The sequence below is a fragment of the Pristiophorus japonicus genome, chromosome 1 (genome assembly GCF_044704955.1).
Source record: "Pristiophorus japonicus isolate sPriJap1 chromosome 1, sPriJap1.hap1, whole genome shotgun sequence".
NCBI lineage: Eukaryota > Metazoa > Chordata > Chondrichthyes > Pristiophoridae > Pristiophorus > Pristiophorus japonicus.
The window spans coordinates 256,524,471-256,542,628 of NC_091977.1; the positions used below are offsets into that span (position 1 = coordinate 256,524,471).

Consider the following 18,158-nt stretch of genomic DNA (forward strand, 5'->3'; position numbering starts at 1 on the left):
GGTCGACAAGCAGAGGAGAAGCTTTCTCGAAATGTCGGAACAACTGTGTCTCAGGAGGCTCGGTGTCACGTCAGGCAGTGGCAGACATTTGCAGCCTGTGAGAAGAGGGAAATGGCAGAGACTTTGAACAAATATTTTGTATCGATCTTCACGGTAGAAGAGACTAAACACATCTCAATAGTGGATAATTAAGGGGCTATAGGGAGGGAGGAACTTAAAACAATCACTGTCAATAAAGAAGAAATACTCGGTAAAATAATGGAGCTGAAGGTGGACAAGTCCCCTGGACCTGATGGCTTGCATCCTAGGGTCTTAAAAGAAGTGGCTGCAGAGATAGTGGATGCATTGGTTGTAATCTACCAAAATTCCCTGGATTCTGGGGAGATCCCAGCGGGTGGAAAACCGCAAATGTAACACCCCTATTTAAAAAAGGAGGCAGACAGAAAGCAGGAAACTATAGACCAGTTAGCCTGACATCTGTCATTGAGAAAATGCTGGAGTCCATTATTAATGAAGCAGTGGAAGGACATTTGGAAAATCATAATACAGTCAAGCAGAGTCGGCATGGTTTTATGAAAGGGAAATCATGTTTGACAAATTTGCTGGAGCTCTTTGAGGATTTAACGGGCAGGGTGGATAAGGGGGGAACCAGTGGATGTGGTGTATTTGGATTTCTAAAAGGCATTCGATAAGGTGCCACATAAGAGGTTACTGCACAAGATGAAAGTTCACGGGGTTGGGGGTAATATATTAGCATGGATAGAGGATTGGCTAACTAACAAAACAGAGTGTCGAATAAATGGGTCATTTTCCAGTTGGCAAACAGTAACTACTGGGGTGTCACAGGGATCAGTGCTGGATCCTCAACTATTTACAATCTGTATTAACGACTTGGATGAAGGGACCGAATGTAATGCAGCCAAATTTGCTGATGATACAAAGATGAGTGGGAAAGCAAATTTGAGGAGGATACAAAAATTCTGCAAAGGGATATAGACAGGCTAAGTGAGTGGGCAAAAAGTTGGCAGATGGAGTATAATGTGTGAGGTTATCCACTTTGGCAGAAAAAATAAAAAAGCAAACTATAATTTAAATGGAAATAAATTACAAAATGCTGCAGTACAGCAGGACCTGGGGGTCTTTGTGCATGAAACTCTTTTTGGAGTTCACCTGCAAAACATAAAACATTAAACTGTGCCACCCGACCTGGGTGACACACCAGACATTTACAAGGCCCTTTTTTTCCTTTTTTTGGTTTTTTTTTGTGTTTTTCTTTTTTTTTTTGGCACTAAAATCAAATTTTTTCCAGTGCCCCCTATAAAAGGGGAGGGGGACAATAAAAGCACCGGCAATTAAAACAAATTAAACTTTAAAACGTAAAATCAAATTAAAATTTGGTTGCCGGGCGTGATGATGCACTCCAGTCCCTCCGGTGCCTCTTTGTGCATGAAACTCTTTTTGGAGTTCACCTGCGAAAACATAAAACATTAAACCGTGCCACCCGACCTGGGTGACACACCAGACATTTACAAGGCCCTTTTTTCCTTTTTTTTTGTGTTTTTCTTTTTTTGTTTTTTTTTGGGCACTAAAATCACAATTTTTCCCCAGTGCCCCCTATAAAAGGGAAGGGGACACTAAAAGCACCGGCAATTAAAACAAATTAAACTTTAAAACGTAAAATCAAATTAAAATTTGGTTGCCGGGCGTGATGATGCACTCCAGTCCCTCCGGTGCCTCTTTGTGCATGAAACTCTTTTTGGAGTTCACCTGCAAAACATAAAACATTAAACGGTGCCACCCGACCTGGGTGACACTCCAGACATTTACAAGGCCCTTTTTTTTTCCCCCCTTTTTTTTGTTTTTTTTTTGTGTTTTTCTTTTTTTGGTTTTTTTTTTGGGCACTAAAATCACAATTTTCCCCAGTGCCCCCTATAAAAGGGAAGGGGGACACTAAAAACACCGGCAATTAAAACAAATTAAACTTTAAAACGTAAAATCAAATTAAAATTTGGTTGCCGGGCGTGATGATGCACTCCAGTCCCTCCGGTGCCTCTTTGTGCATGAAACTCTTTTGAGTTAACCTGCAGAAACATAAAACATTAAAACCATGCCACCCGACCTGGGTGACACAGCAGACATTTTCAAGGCCTCTTTTTTTTTGGTTTTTGTTTTTTTTTTTGGGGCGCTAAAATCAAATTTTTCCAGTGCCCCCTATAAAAGGGGAGGGGGACAATAAAAGCACCGGCAATTAAAACAAATTAAACTTAAAAACGTAAAATCAAATTAAAATTTGGTTGCCGGGCGTGATGATGCACTCCAGTCCGTCCGGTGCCTCTTTGTGCATGAAACTCTTTTTGGAGTTCACCTGCGAAAACATAAAACATTAAACCGTGCCACCCGACCTGGGTGACACACCAGACATTTACAAGGCCCTTTTTTCCTTTTTTTTTGTGTTTTTCTTTTTTTGTTTTTTTTTGGGCACTAAAATCACAATTTTTCCCCAGTGCCCCCAATAAAAGGGAAGGGGACACTAAAAGCACCGGCAATTAAAACAAATTAAACTTAAAAACGTAAAATCAAATTAAAATTTGGTTGCCGGGCGTGATGATGCACTCCAGTCCCTCCGGTGCCTCTTTGTGCATGAAACTCTTTTGAGTTAACCTGCAGAAACATAAAACATTAAAACCATGCCACCCGACCTGGGTGACACAGCAGACATTTTCAAGGCCCTTTTTTTTTTTTTTGCGCTAAAATCAAATTTTTCCAGTGCTTTTTATAAAAGGGGAGGGGGACACTAAAAGCACCGGCAATTAAAACAAATTAAACTTAAAAACGTAAAATCAAATTAAAATTTGGTTGCCGGGCGTGATGATGCACTCCAGTCCCTCCGGTGCCTCTTTGTGCATGAAACTCTTTTGAGTTAACCTGCAAAACATAAAACATGTATCCGTGCCACCCGACCTGGATGACACACACAAGACATTCACAAGGCCCTTTTTTTGTTTTTTTTTTGGGGGTTTTTTTTGTGTTTTTTTTTTTTGGCACTAAAATCAAATTTTTCCTTTTTCCAGTGCCCCCTATAAAAGGAGAGGGGGACACTAAAAGCACCGGCAATTAAAACAAATTAAACTTTAAAACGTAAAATCAAATTAAAATTTGGTTGCCGGGCGTGATGATGCACTCCAGTCCCTCCGGTGCCTCTTTGTGCATGAAACTCTTTTTGGAGTTCACCTGCAAAAACATAAAACATGTATCCGTGCCACCCGACCTGGATGACACACACAAGACATTTACAAGGCCCCTTTTTTATTTATTTTTTTGTGTTTTTTTTTTTTTGGCACTAAAATCAAATTTTTCCTTTTTCCAGTGCCCCCTATAAAAGGAGAGGGGGACACTAAAAGCACCGGCAATTAAAACAAATTAAACTTTAAAACGTAAAATCAAATTAAAATTTGGTTGCCGGGCGTGATGATGCACTCCAGTCCCTCCGGTGCCTCTTTGTGCATGAAACTCTTTTGAGTTAAACTGCAAAAACATAAAACATGTATCCGTGCCACCCGACCTGGATGACACACACAAGACATTTACAAGGCCCCTTTTTTATTTATTTTTTTTTGTGGTTTTTTTTTTTTGGGGCACTAAAATCAAATTTTTCCTTTTTCCAGTGCCCCCTATAAAAGGAGAGGGGGACACTAAAAGCACCGGCAATTAAAACAAATTAAACTTTAAAACGTAAAATCAAATTAAAATTTGGTTGCCGGGCGTGATGATGCACTCCAGTCCCTCCGGTGCCTCTTTGTGCATGAAACACAAAAAGTTAGTGTGCAGGTGCAACACTAATCAGGAAGGCAAATGGAATGTTGGCCTTTATTGCAAGAGGGATAGAGTATAAACGCGGAGAAGTCCTGCTACAACTATACAGAGTATTTGTGAGACCACACCTAGAGTACTGTGTACAGTTTTGGGTATTTAAGGAGGGATATACTTACTTTGGAGGCAGTTCAGAGAAAGTTCACTTGGTTGATTCCTGAGATGAAGGGGTTGACTTATGAAGAAAGGTTGGACAGCTTGGGTCTGTACTCATTGGCATTCAGAAGAATGAGGAGTAATCTTATTGATATAAATAAGATAATGAGGGTGCTCGGCAAGGTAGATGCAAGAGAGGATGTTTCCAATCATGGGGGGATCTAGAACTGGGGGCATAGTTTTAGAATAAGGGTCGCCCATTTAAAGCTGAGATGAGGAGGAATTTTTTCTCTGAGGGTTGTAAATCTGTGGAATTCTCTGCCCCAGAGAGCTGCGGAGGATGGGTCGTTGAATATATTTAAGCCGCAGATCGACAGATTTTTGAGCAATAAAGGAGTAAAGGGTTATGGGGTGCGGGCAGGGAAGTGGAGCTGAATCCATGGTCAGATCAGCCATGATCTTCGTGAATGGCGGAGCAGGCTCGAGGGGCCTAATGGCCTACTCCTGCTCCTATGTCTTATGTTCTTATGTAAGACCTGCTGCCAACTGGACCTGGTGGCCATGCTTTACCAGTGGCTGTCAAAGTTACCACAGCCCTCAACATTTTTGCCTCTGGATTCCTTCCAGGGATCTGCTGAAAACATTTGCAGGAACTCACAGTTGGGGCACACAAATGCATATAAGACAGGTGATTGATGGCTTGTTTTCCAGGGCTGCCAATTACGCCTGGATGACGCCAGTCAGAATGAGCAGATGCTCAGGTTCATGACTGGCTGGCTTCCCACAAGGCACACCCAGATCATCCAAAAGTATTCATCAACACAAGGGCTTCCAATCCATCAATCAGTAGCTTGTGTGCAACCACAAAGATCTTTATGCAAATGTGTGCAGGATTCCCGGGCAGCTGCAATGTTGCTTTCATTTGCTGTCCACCTCCCTGATCTCTTTGCACCTTGAAGCAAAGTTACTGTTTGGCTGATTGGAGACAAGGGAATACCCACTTAAAACATGGCTGATGACACCTCTCAGAAACCCAAGAAATGTGGCCCAGGAGCGATACAATGAATGCCATATGCCCACCAGATGTGTCATCAAACAAGCCATTGGCATGCTGAAAATGCGCTTCAGGTGCCTGGACAGATCTGTCTTCGCAGAAGAAAATGCAGAAACATTCTGGAAATAGTGGAGAACCAAGGGTTCAGTGAGAATAAGGATCTAAAAGAAATTAGTATTAGTAAGGAAATAGTACAGTTGGACCTCTCTGGTCGGGCACCTTTGGAGCCTGACTGGTGCTGGACCAGAGAATTTTCCAAACCATGGAAGGTAGCGGTAAAGCACTCTCTGGTGAGTTTGTAGAGTTCACTATGCGAGTTAATAGCGGCTCCTAGTACCCATGATCTGGCTCGGGTTCTCAACCAGCCTCCTTGGGATTTGCCCTAAATAACCACCAGGATTTCTTTTTAAGGAAAAATGCAAGGTGGGGATCAAGCTGAAAAAACTGCCGGCACCGGCCCAGTCCTGTTTCCACCCTCCTGACCATTTGCATAATGACGGCGGCGGCGACCGCGACTGCAGCGATCCTAGGTCCTTAACTATGGCTCGGACCCTCTGTCCACTAAATGCACATGGCCACTTTGCTGGAGCAAATAATTTCCCCAAGGGGGAAATCTTCAACCGCAGGCCCAGTAAGGCAGACGAAGCCGATCTGATCGGAATTCCAGAAGGGGGGATTTTGACTCTCCCGGCTATGGCTCACCTCAGCCCCACCTGAACTTTCAGACCTGGCTGCCTCTCTCTCTCCAGCGAATTCTGGCTAATGATTTACCCAGCCTGGGACTTAGTCTCTCCAGCGACCAAGTCCTTCTTATTTTTGGTTCATCATTTAACCAGGCTCGGACTTGGTCTTTCCGGCGACTATGTCTCGACTTTTGGTTAATGATTGGACCCGCCTGGGCCTCCCTGGCCTGTACTCGGGTGTGTTGGCCGACTTCGGAACTCCTTTCGGGGCTTAATCGAGTTGAATGTGGTCCCTTTCGCAAGGGAGCCGAAGCCCCTGCCTCTGCCAGGCTACAGGTTGCTGTTTTTTTAAACCTGACCACAAAAACCCCCAAAATGGGGGAAACGTTCCCACCAAAAAGGGTTAAAAGTCAGTTGGACGGCAGCCTTGGTTGGTCTCTGCATACCTCGAGACTCGAGACATTACTTTGCAAAATTGACCAAGTCTCAATCTGCCACCTCCTACCTCTGTGCAGGTACCTCGCCAACCCCCAAGTACAGAAATGACACGTGTCAAGTTGGCGGGTCGACGGAACACTTCCATCCGAACATCAGCATCTAAATTGCCACAACGGGAATACTTGCAACTGCAGGCTCAGTAAGGCGGGCAAATCTGATCGCATTAAACTTCCAGAAAGGGGGGGGGGGGATTTTGGCTCTCCCAGCTCCCCGGCCTGAACTTGGGTGTGTCAGACGACTTTGGAACTCCGGGTCTTAATAGGGTCGTATGCGGTCCCTCATGCAAGGGAGCTCAAGCCCCTGCCTCTGCCAGGCTTCAGGTTGCCGTTTTTAAAGCTCGACCAAAAACCTGAAAAATGGGCAAAAATGGAAAAGTTGCAATACAACCGGCAGAATTCCTCCACAATCACCTACGATTCGACATCTAGAGTTACGACCAAAAGTATCCGACTGCACCTTTAACTAATGCCGGACCAGGGATGTTTCTGGACTAAAGAGTCCCAGACTGGAGAGGTACAACCTGTACTGGACTGAAAGCCAATAAATCCCCTGGACTGGATGGCCTACATCCTAGAGTTTTAAAAGAGATGGCTATAGAGATAGTGGATGCATTGGTTGTCATCTTCCAAAATTCCAGAGATTCTAGAATGGTTCCCGCAGATTGGAAGGTAGAAAATGTAACCCCACTATTTAAGATGGGGGGGGACGGGGGGGTAGAGAAAACGGGGAACTACAGACCAGTTAACCTGACTTCAGTAGTAAGGAAAATGCTAGAATCTATTATTAAGACAGGATAACGGGGCATTTAGAAAGTAATAGAATTAGGCAGAGCCAACATGGATTTATGAAAGTCCCGGGATTGTAGCTGGCCGGGAGCGGGGAGGCCATTCGGCCCGGGATTGCAGCGGGCCAAAGCGTTCAGGCCCCCGGCGGTGTCCAGATCTCTCTCTAGCGGCGTCCAGGCGTTCGGGCCCCCTTTGGAGACGATTGGGCCTCTACTTCCCCGCAGTGCTCCAGGTGTGGTCTCGCCAGGGCTTTGTGCAGCTGCAGAGGGCTGGCAGGCCATGGAACAGTACCAAGGGAGGTAGCTTACTACTGATTTTCATTTTAAACTTTTAATCAATTTGGGAAACTTTTAAACAACTTGGGAAAACTTTTAAAATTTCGGGAGAAACTTTTAAACAACTTGGAGAAACTTTTAAAACCTCTGGATAACTTGGGAAAGCTTTTTTTTAAAACTCCGGGAGAAACTTTTAAAACTTCTGGAGAAACTTTTAAACAATGTGAAGGAACTTTCAAGAATTATTTTCTTTTAAAACAATTTTTATTAAGGAATTGAATACTGTGTACCCAATCTAACTAGAAAAGAGTTTGGTGTGTTTTATTAGCATTATTTTCAGTCATTTGAAACCGGGTAACTCACAACGACGCCTGGCGAGCAGGTGTGCCTCCAATCAGGCGACTGGGACATCACCAACCCCCCACCCCCCTCCTGCGCGGGCTCTCGTCTCTCCAGCGGCAGGCCTACATCCCTCTCCTCGTCGACGGCTGGACCTCTCCTTCCCCACTGGTGACCTGGCCTCTTCTACTGATGAGCATCACGGCTATGACTCTTCCACCCTCTCACTCCTTGCTGACCTCCTGCTCGGAATTCCAGCGGACAACTGACCTTCCTAATGCCTGCCCCTAACCAAGCCGTCGGGCCACCTACCATCAGGGGCGCTACTCGGCGCCGAGCTTGCGGCCAACATTTCGCTGTAGACAATTAGGCTCATACAGCAGTGCCTGGTCTCCAGTCGTCTTGGACTCCCTTGCCACTAGACCAAGTCCTTGCTCAGCTAAGCAACGGCCACCCCACATTTAAAGAACTCACGCTCAAGCATCTTCCACTCCGTTAACATGAAGTTCGGCACCTGGAATGTCAGGACCCTCATGGACAATTCCAACAGCGACAGGCCGAAACGTCGCACCGCCATAGTTGCCCGGGAACTTAGACGCTTTGACATCGACATTACCGCCCTAAGCGAGACCCGGCGGGCAGGGGAAGGCCATCTCAAGGAACAAGGTGGAGATTACACCTTTTTCTGGAAACGAAAACCAGAGGAAGAACGCCGCCTTCACTGAGTCGGCTTCGCCATCAAAAATGAGCTGGTCGACCACCTCAAAGACTCCCCCTGCGGGGTTAACGAACACCTCTTGACTCTTCGATTCACCCTATCCCGGAACCAATGCACCACAGTCATCAGTGCGTACACCCCAACACTCGATGCAACGGATGAGACCAAAGAGGGTTTTTATTCCAACCTCGAAACATCTCTGTCCCCACGGGCGACAAACTGATCCTCCTAGGTGACTTCAATGCCAGGGTCGGCAAAGACATAGCTATCTCGGGATGCGTGATTGGCAGTGAGGGGGTAGGGAAAGCCAACTCCAGCGGTACCCTACTCCTGACAAAATGATTAGAACATGAACTTCTCATCACCAACACCCTGTTCCGCCAGAGGGACAAATACAAGGCATCGTGGCAACACCCTCGCTCCAAACACTAGCACCTGCTCGAGTATGTCATCGTCCGAGCCAGGGATTGCAAGGATGTGCGCATCACCCGTGCCATGACAGGAGCTGATGACTGCTGGACAGACAACCACCTAATCCGATCCATCATCGACATTAACATAGCCCCAAAGCGGAGGAGACAGCAGAAGCAATGCCGCAAAAAAGTCAATGACGGGGCACTTAAAGACCCAGCTAAGAGAGCCCATTACAACCAGCGCCTCACAGCTAACCTGGCCTTGATGACCCTGAGATGCTGAATGCCAACAGCGGTTGGTCTGTCCTCCAGGTCACTCAACCAGAAAACACCAGGACTGGTTTGATGAGAACAATCAGGAGATCCAAGAACTAATAGATCGCAAGCGCAGAGCATTTCTGAGCCTCAAACAACAACCCAACTCTGGAGCAGCAAAGCACCATTACAGGCGGCTCAAGGCTGAGGTCCAACAAAAAACCCGGGACCTAAAGAACAGGTGGTGGATGGAGAAAGCACAAAGAGATACAACAACTAGCCGACTGCCATGCTGTGTGCGAGGATTCTTCATTGCAGTCAAGGGCACCTATGGTCCAAACTCCCGAGGCCCCACGTCACTGCTGGCCAAGAATGGGGAGACACTCATCAAGGACACCGAGGCAGTCAGGGCCCGCTGGAAGGAGCACTTCGAAGACCTCCTCAATCGAGACTCTGCCTTTGACTCGAGTGTTCTCAACTGCATTCCACAGCATGCGACCCGTTACCACCTCAGTGAAACCCCAACATTGCACGAAATAGGAAAAGCCATAAGACAGCTCACGAACAACAAGGCTACGGGAGCGGATGGAATCCCTGCTGAGGCCCTAAAGTATGGCAGAGAGGCGCTGTTGGCGCGGATACATGACCTCATCTCTCTCATCTGGAGGGAGGAGAGCATGCCAGGAGGTCTCAGAGATGCAGTGATCTTGACCATCTTTAAAAAAGGGGACAAGTCCGACTGCGGCAATTACAGGGGAATCTCCCTGCTATCAACCACTGGGAAAGCTGTCGCTAGAGTCCTCCTCAACCGTCTTCTCCCTGTGGCCGAGGAGCTCCTCCCGGAGTCACAGTGCGTATTTCGTTCCCTATGGGGCACAAAGGACATGATCTTTGCAGCGCGACAGCTGCAGGAAAAATGCAGGAACAGCGCCAGCCCTTATACATGACCTTTTTCGACCTTACAAAGGCCTTTGATACTGAACCACGAGGGTCTACGGAGCATCCTCCTCCGTTTCGGATGCCCCCAAAAGTTTGGCAACATCCTTCGCCTGCTCCACGACGATATGCATGCCATGATCCTTACCAATGGATCCATTACAGACCCAATCCATGTCCGGACCGGGGTCAAACCAGGCTGCGTCATCGCTCCAATCCTCTTCTCAATCTTCCTCGCTGCCATGCTCCACCTCACAGTCAACGAGCTCCCCGCTGGAGTGGAACTAAACTACAGAACCAGTGGAAAGCTGTTTAACCTTCGCAGCCTCCAGGCCAAGTCCAAGACCACCCCGACCTCTGGTGTTGAGCTACAGTACGCGGACGACGCCTGCGCCTGTGCACATTCTGAGGCTGAATTCTGGAATATAGTCGACATATTTACTGAGGCATACGAAAGCCTTACGCAAAACATCCGTAAGACAAAGGTCCTCCACCAGCCTGTCCTCACCACACAGCACTGCCCCCCCCAGTCATCAAGATCCAAGGCGCGGCCCTCGACAACGTGGACCATTTCCCATATCTCGGGAGCAGACATTGATGAGAAGATTCAACATCACCGCCAGTGCAGCCTTCAGCTGCCTGAGGAAAAGTGTGTTCGAAGACCAGGCCCTCAAATCTACCACCAAGCTCATGGTCTACAGGGCTGTAGTAATACCCGCCCTCCTGTATGGCTAAGGCATGGACTATGTACAGCAGACACCTCAAGTCGCTAGAGATATATCACCAACGATGTCTCCGCAAGATCCTACAAATCCCCTGGGAGGACAGGCGCACCAACATCAGCGTCCTTGCCCAGGCTAACATCCCCAGCATTGAAACACTGACCACACTCGATCAACTCTGCTGGGCAAGCCACATAGTTCGCATGCCAGATTCCCAAAGCAAGTGCTCTATGCGGAGCTCCTTCACGGCAAGCGCACCAAAGGTGGGCAGCGGAAACATTACAACGACACCCTCAAAGCCTCCCTGATAAAATGCGACATCCCCACTGACACCTGGGAGTCCCTGGCCAAAGACCGCCCTAAGTGTAGAAAGTGCATCCAGGAGGGTGCTGAGCACTTTGAGTCTCAACTTCGAGAGCGTGCAGAAATCAAGCGCAGGCAGTGGAAAGAGTCCACTCACCCCTTTCCTCAATGACTATCTGTCCCACCTGTGACAGAATCTGTGGCTCGCGTATTGGACTGTTCAACCACCAAAGAACTCACTTCAAGAGTGGAAGTAAGTCTTCCTCGATTCCGAGGGACTGCCTATGATGATGATGGATGAAAGGGAAACCGTTTTTGACATCTGTTAAGGGTTTTTTGAGGTTGCACACTCTGTCACCTTAAATAGGATGAATGATACCCGAGACTTGGCCTTTCATTGCCCCACTGATTTGCAGCAAAATATTCTCCAGCACATTGCTTGCAGGGAAGTGCGTCTGGGCCATGACGGGGATGATGGTGAAAGGGGACATGGAAGTGGGGACTCAGCTCAAAGTGCTTCCACTTCTCACCCATTGCCCCCATACCCCCGCCCCAGCCAGTACCCCACATGCTGCCTTGTCTACTCAACCTCTCCTCATAGGACAATCCTAGCTGGATAGATGAGGTGGAATCAGTGGATGTGGTGTATTTGGATTTTCAGAAGGCATTCGATAAGATGCCACACAAGAGGTTATTAAACAAAATTAGGGTTCATGGGATTGGGGGTAATATACTAGCATAGATTAAGGTTTGGTTAATGGACAGAAAACAGAGAGTAGGAATAAAGGGGTCATTTTCAGGTTGGTAGGCTGTAACTAGTGGGGTACCACAAGGATCAGTGCTTGGGCCTCAGCTATTTGCAATCTATCTCAGTGATTTGGATGAGGGGACCAAATGTAATATATCTAAGTTTGCTGATGATACAAAGCTAGATGGGAATATAAATTGTGAGGAGGATGCAAAGAGGCTTCATGGGGATATAGACAGATTAAGCGAGTGGGCAAGAACATGGCGAATGGAATATAATGTAAAAAAGTGTGAAGTTTGGTAGGAAGAATAGAAAAGCAGAGTATTTTTTAAGTGGTGAGAGATTGGGAAATGTTGGTGTTCAGAGGAACCTGGGTGTCCTTGTATGCGAATCATTGAAAGTTTACATGCAGGTACAGCAAGCAATTAGGAAAGCAAATGGTATGTTGGCCTTTATTACAAGAGAATTTGAGTACAAGAGTAAAGACATCTTGTTGAAATTATATAGGGCCCTGGTGAGACCACACCTGGAGTATTGTGTATAGTTTTGGTCTCCTTACCTAAGGAAGGATATACTTGCCATAGAGGGAGTGCAATAAAGATTCACCAGACTGATTCCTGGGATGGGGAGAGGTTGAGTAGATGAGGCAGCGTGTGTGGTACTGACTGGGGAAGGGAGATGGGAGGTAATGGGTGAGAAGTGGAAGCACTTTGAACCGAGTCTCCACTTCCATGTCCCCTTTCACCATCATCCCTCTCATGGCCCAGACGGACTTCCCTGCAAGCGATGTGCTGGAGAAAACTTGGTTGCAAATCAGTGGGGCAATGCAAGGCCAAGGCTCAGGTAACATTCATCCTATTTAAGGTGACATTCATAGTGTACAAACCACTGGTGAAGGCCTGTATGAACTCATGTGATTGCCGTATTTGATGCGTCATGCAGTTGATCACTCTATCCATGGACAAAGACATCATCACATATGCCTGCAACATCATACCACTCATGCTTGAGACGGACTCCTCCAATCTCTCTTCAATCGAGCACAGTGTGCTTGGAACAGTACATCGAGCATTCTCTGTTGCTGCTCAAGAAGTATCCTCTTTGTTGATGGCCTTCGGATTCAGACACGATAGGATCCATTGTGTTAGTCAGTCAACAGGTGGCAGCAGGTACTACTGCTGCAGAGAGCTCATCATTTACGGGTATTGTGGAAGAGATGGAACGAGTGAGAAAAAGATAGTTTAAGCTATCTTTTCCTCACTCTTTCTGTCTCTTCCACAATACACATAAATGCTTGCACAAAATTTGTAATGCTTGTACAGTGTTTGCTCCTGTTGACAGTAGTCTTGTAATTAAGAGCATCATCCTTTTACAGAGGTCTATAACTTGTAGCCTTGCTGTAACAAAATGATATGGGATCTGGTCCAAGTTAATTCAGCAAAAAAATGAGCAAACAGGATGGCTGATCAGCAGGGAATCTTCACATATGAGATGGATGCTGTATAACAGATAAATTCTATAAGGCCAAAAGTGGGAACATCAAAGAGCACAAGTCCTTGGATAAATTAAGAACTTAAAATGAAACTGGAACCTGAAAGGGAGGCATATGATACTCGTGCTAAAAATGCGAAAGAAAATGGAGTAAAATAGGAAGTGTAGTTGGGAGGTGAAAAGGGCGATTACTAGGGCTAAGAGCAGATTATATAAAAGGCGATAGCACGGGCTTTTATAAACATGAAAAAGAATAGTTAAAGTGATGATGAAATACTCAGAGAAAGGAGATTTATTTTTTTACATATTGGAGCTAATTTCCTGGGCTCTATTCTGTCTGGATGCTAAATAATGTGCTGAACCTGTCTGGACCCAGGATTGCCCCTTCTTATTGTCCTGGGCCATTTAAATGGCCCTAGCAGATCCTGGTTGAACTCCACTTTCACTGGGGATTTATGTGCAGATCTTCGGCTTGCCCTATGGACCTTCCAATCTGCTGTGGTCCAGGGATAGGCCACAATATTCGTTTTTTTCTGAGCGACCCTGTACTTGGGAGTCCTGGAATGCTCCATGCTGCCTTATCAATATTGCTTCTGTTCTGGCCCATGCGTTCTTCAAATGCAGGCTGGCCTCCACACCCCTCCTCTCCTTTTTCCAGGAAGACCCTGGAATCCCACTGCAGCATTAAAGGAACAAAAACCAAACGACCCAGGTCTCCACCCCTTTTTCCTAACTCTTGCACCCTAGAAATGCTCAGTTCCCAGGCACACGGGCATGGAAAATTGGTCCTGTTGTGCTTTCTGCCAGGCACATGTGACAGAATTGGTTCCCCAAGGACCTCCCGTCTTGGGAGCACATAATTCATGTATTCTTTCATCTGTATCAGTTCATTAAATACAATCACCTGAAAAAAGCAGTTTGCTCTATTATGTGTAATTTCATGTGATGTAATGCACAACATAAAGATCCGACCAAATTATCATACCATGTGTTCCATTTGTACAGGTTGAAATGTTCTCAAATATTCAAAAAAATAAAGTAACCTTTCCCTTCTGATTTTTAGTGTGCACAAGGCACAGTAAGATTAGAAGTTGGCAGGTTGAAGGCTGGATCATTCTCATCTGATAGAAGAGGTTCCCAAAGTAGCCAGGTTCGTACCTCTAAGCTGATGTTTGAATTGTGCAGCAAAATATGACTAGTTGGTTTGTATGGGGCAGGGGCTTATTCATCTATTGTTCAGTATGTGTAAACCGTAAACAGTGTGAGTGGCGATCATTTAGATCAAGTACAGTGTACTGTCAAATTATGGATCCAGTGTTATGTGTGCCTTAAATGTTTGGTAATACAAAATAGCTTCTTTAAATTTTTAGATTTTTTTTAAAATCTTTTTTTCAAAAGAGGGTGCTAAAATGCAAAGTTTACTGGATTGAATTTAGTACATGGATCATTATTAATCTTGGCTTTGTCATGTTGGAGGAGTCGGGATCTGAACCAACTCCATTTTACTTTTAACTAAAAGTAATTCATGGGGATAACTCGAAGTATGTGCTGACCGTAGGAAACCTCAGCCATCGCCAGCACTTAATCTCCCAATATACACTGGTGTCACGTGAAGTTCCTCAGCATCTTTTTTGGAAATGGTTTCCGTCAGATGTTCACTATACTTATTTAATCCGCAGCTGGGACTAGTTGGCTTTGAAGAGTCTCCTTACAGTGTTGCTTCAAGTTGTCTTCTACCAATTGTTTTAAACTAGCTTGATCGTTTAACATCTGATTTTTTTTTTTAAGTTGGCATTTTTGAAAATGTGTTTAATAAAGGTTTTAGAGATGAATGATGGAGTAATGCAGCTTCAAGTAATGACACTCCAAAGTAAGCATAATTTTCCCCTCGGGTGGGTGGAGATAGATTTTATGCTGGTAGGCAGGTGGAAAATTAATTACAGTTCAAAATGCAGATTTTCCTTTCTCTGGCAACAGTAGAAAATGTTGAAGTTCAAATATTCAAGGGAATATTCAAATGTTATGCTAAACATTGTGCCTTGAACTAGTTTCCAAAACAGTTACTGTTGGCCGGTTTTGTGTTCTCATTTTTTTGAGGGGAAGAGGCTTTATTGTTAAGGGTAGGACTATAATGACATAAACTGATTATCGATTATGTGAAGATAGGAAGCTCCAGGCAAGTGTTTTACTCTACTTCAAGGTGGATAATTATATACCACTAAGTTTTTGTTTTGGTTCTCGGTGAGATCAGGCTGTTTAAATTGGTATTACGCACCATCAGCGTTAGAGAGAGTCCACAGGCTTGAGTGCTATCTAACAGCAGGTCTGTAATATTTGTATTTTGTCATTTTGAATTAAGGACAAACCCATAACTTAAAGTTTTTGTCAACTAAATTATGTTGTAGTTTCAATGATGTTTACAACAAATGGATGGGAAAGTTATCACAACAGCTTTTCCTTCCTGATTTGTGCATTTCTTCCTTCTGCTCTTTTTCTTGCTATTCCCTAAAATGTAACACCTGTTTCTTGGGTATTGATATAATTTGCAAAAGAGCCCTGATACTAATCATTGGTGATGGAATCCTGTCATATACTTGTGACAAACAGTTTTATTTTGCAGGGTGCTGAGCATTTAAAAGGATTAATTCTTTGAGTACTACAGTCGTATTTCAGCATTGAAATTAGTTGAATCATAATTGATTTTTCAATGCATTAATCCAATTGAGGGATTACTTACATTACACAACCACATAAAACCACAAGAGTGAAGTTCAGCCTTTTATGCTTATCTGACCCCTGTGATTGTATTACTGTCTAAAATTCTCAGAAAATAGTTAAATGGCTGTGGGAATTCTTAAAGAAAAATCTTTCTATCCAAAAGAAATAGCTTTTTGTAATTTGATGATGCCTGTGACCTAGAGATGGATAATGCAGTGATTTGGAAGAGAGAGAGGGGGAGAGGGGAAGAGAGAGAGGGGGAGAGGGGAAGAGAGAGAGGGGGAGAGGGGAAGAGAGAGAGGGGGAGAGGGGAAGAGAGAGAGGGGGAGAGGGGAAGAGAGAGAGGGGGAGGGGGGAAGAGAGAGAGGGGGAGGGGGGAGAAAGAGAGAGAGGGGGAGGGGGGAGAGAGAGAGAGAGGGGGAGGGGGGAGAGAGAGAGAGGGGGAGGGGGGAGAGAGAGAGAGAGGGGGAGGGGGGAGAGAGAGAGAGAGGGGGAGGGGGGAGAGAGAGAGAGAGGGGGAGGAGAGAGAGAGGGGGAGGGGGGAGAGAGAGAGAGAGGGGGAGGGGGGAGAGAGGGGGAGGAGAGAGAGAGGGGGAGGGGGGAAGAGAGAGAGGGGGAGGGGGGAGAGAGAGAGAGAGGGGGAGGGGGGGAAGAGAGAGAGGAGGAGGGGGGGAAGAGGAAGAGGGGGAGGGGGAAAGAGGGGGAGGGGGAAAGAGAGAGAGGGGGAGGGGGGAAGAGAGAGAGGGGGAGGGGGGAAGAGGGGGAGGGGGGAAGAGAGAGAGGGGAGGGGGGGGGAAGAGAGAGAGGGGAGGGGGGGAAGAGAGAGAGGGGGAGGGGGGAGGGGGGGAGAGGGGGAGGGGGGAAGAGAGAGAGGGGGAGGGGGGAAGAGAGAGAGGGGGAGGGGGGAAGAGAGAGAGGGGGAGGGGGGAAGAGAGAGAGGGGGAGGGGGGAAGAGAGAGAGGGGGAGGGGGGAAGAGAGAGAGGGGGAGGGGGGAAGAGAGAGAGAGGGGGAGGGGGGAAGAGAGAGAGGGGAGGGGAGGGGGGGGAAGAGAGAGAGGGGACGGGAGGGGGGAAGAGAGAGAGCGGGAGGGGGGGGAAGAGAGAGAGCAGGAGGGGGGGGAAGAGGGTGAGGGTGAGGGGGAGGGGGAGGGAGGTTAAGAGAGGGAGGGGGAGGGGGGAAGAGAGAGAGGGGGAGGGGTTAGATGAGGTCCTTACTGCTAGGGGGATCAAGGGGTATGGCGAGAAAGCAGGAATGGGGTACTGAAGTTGAATGTTCAGCCATGAACTCATTGAATGGCGGTGCAGGCTAGAAGGGCCGAATGGCCTACTCCTGCACCTATTTTCTATGTTTCTATGTAATTACAAGAAAATGTTCTTTTATCTGCCTTTCGGAGTATACAATATGGAACTCCTATTTGTCTCTGTACAATAAAGGGTTCTAAATTTTGAAAAGCTAAAATGTTTCTCAGTACTCAAAGCATTAATACCAAATGGCACAGTGATTTAAATATCGGGCAAATTTACATACTGGATGCACAAGGCAATGTTTAGACGATTATTCTAAGAATATTAATTTATAATTGCAGTCAGACTAATTGTGACTATTCCCTCAGGTCAGTGAAGGGAGTAGTGGTGGTGGGCTGACCTCTTTCTGTTCTGCTTCTGGATCTACCCAAGCTGATGTATATGAAACTGGATACAGAAAACATGCCTGTAAGAGCTAACAGTCCTGCTTGGAACAACTAGCAATATTAATCCTGAGTATAATTCATGATGCTATTATTTGAGTTTGATCCAAGTCCATTCTCAAAGGGCAAGAATCCGCACCATCCCAAGAAAATCTTGCAACGCATCACTTGTACAGGTTTTAGTGAGCCCCAAACAGCTCAGACGGTCCTATCTCTGTACTTGCCTGTAATATCTCACCTTTCTCATGAATTTAATTAAAATAATTACATTTTATACATTAATGCTAATTTAAGAAACCATTTACATTGCATTTTAAAAATAAAAATTTTTTTCATTTCTATTTTACTCCATTGTAGTAAAACCAATAGTTTACTATCATGAAATGACTGACACATGTTTAGCAAGGTAGAAATGTTCTGCTATGTCATCACATAGCAACAAATTGGGTATGTCATTGGTTTAGTAAGTGCATAACGCCAGTTTACTATTTCCAATAATTGACATTTAGTTGCATACTGTTACCAATATTTAAGTAAACAAGCCTCAAAAATATTTTGATGCAATG

At 45.8% G+C, this 18,158-nt stretch overlaps 1 protein-coding gene across 10 annotated transcripts in view; it reads left to right on the forward strand.

The window, feature by feature from the left end:
• Window positions 1-18,158, forward strand: part of LOC139270052 (multiple PDZ domain protein) — a 401,342-nt gene that overhangs the window by 332,352 nt on the left and 50,832 nt on the right. For all 10 annotated transcript variants that reach the window (XM_070888410.1, XM_070888412.1, XM_070888415.1 and 7 more), the window contains 2 exons: window positions 14,250-14,336; window positions 17,518-17,617. In XM_070888410.1, coding sequence (XP_070744511.1) covers window positions 14,250-14,336; window positions 17,518-17,617 — 187 coding nt within the window. The remainder of the gene's footprint in view (window positions 1-14,249; window positions 14,337-17,517; window positions 17,618-18,158) is intronic.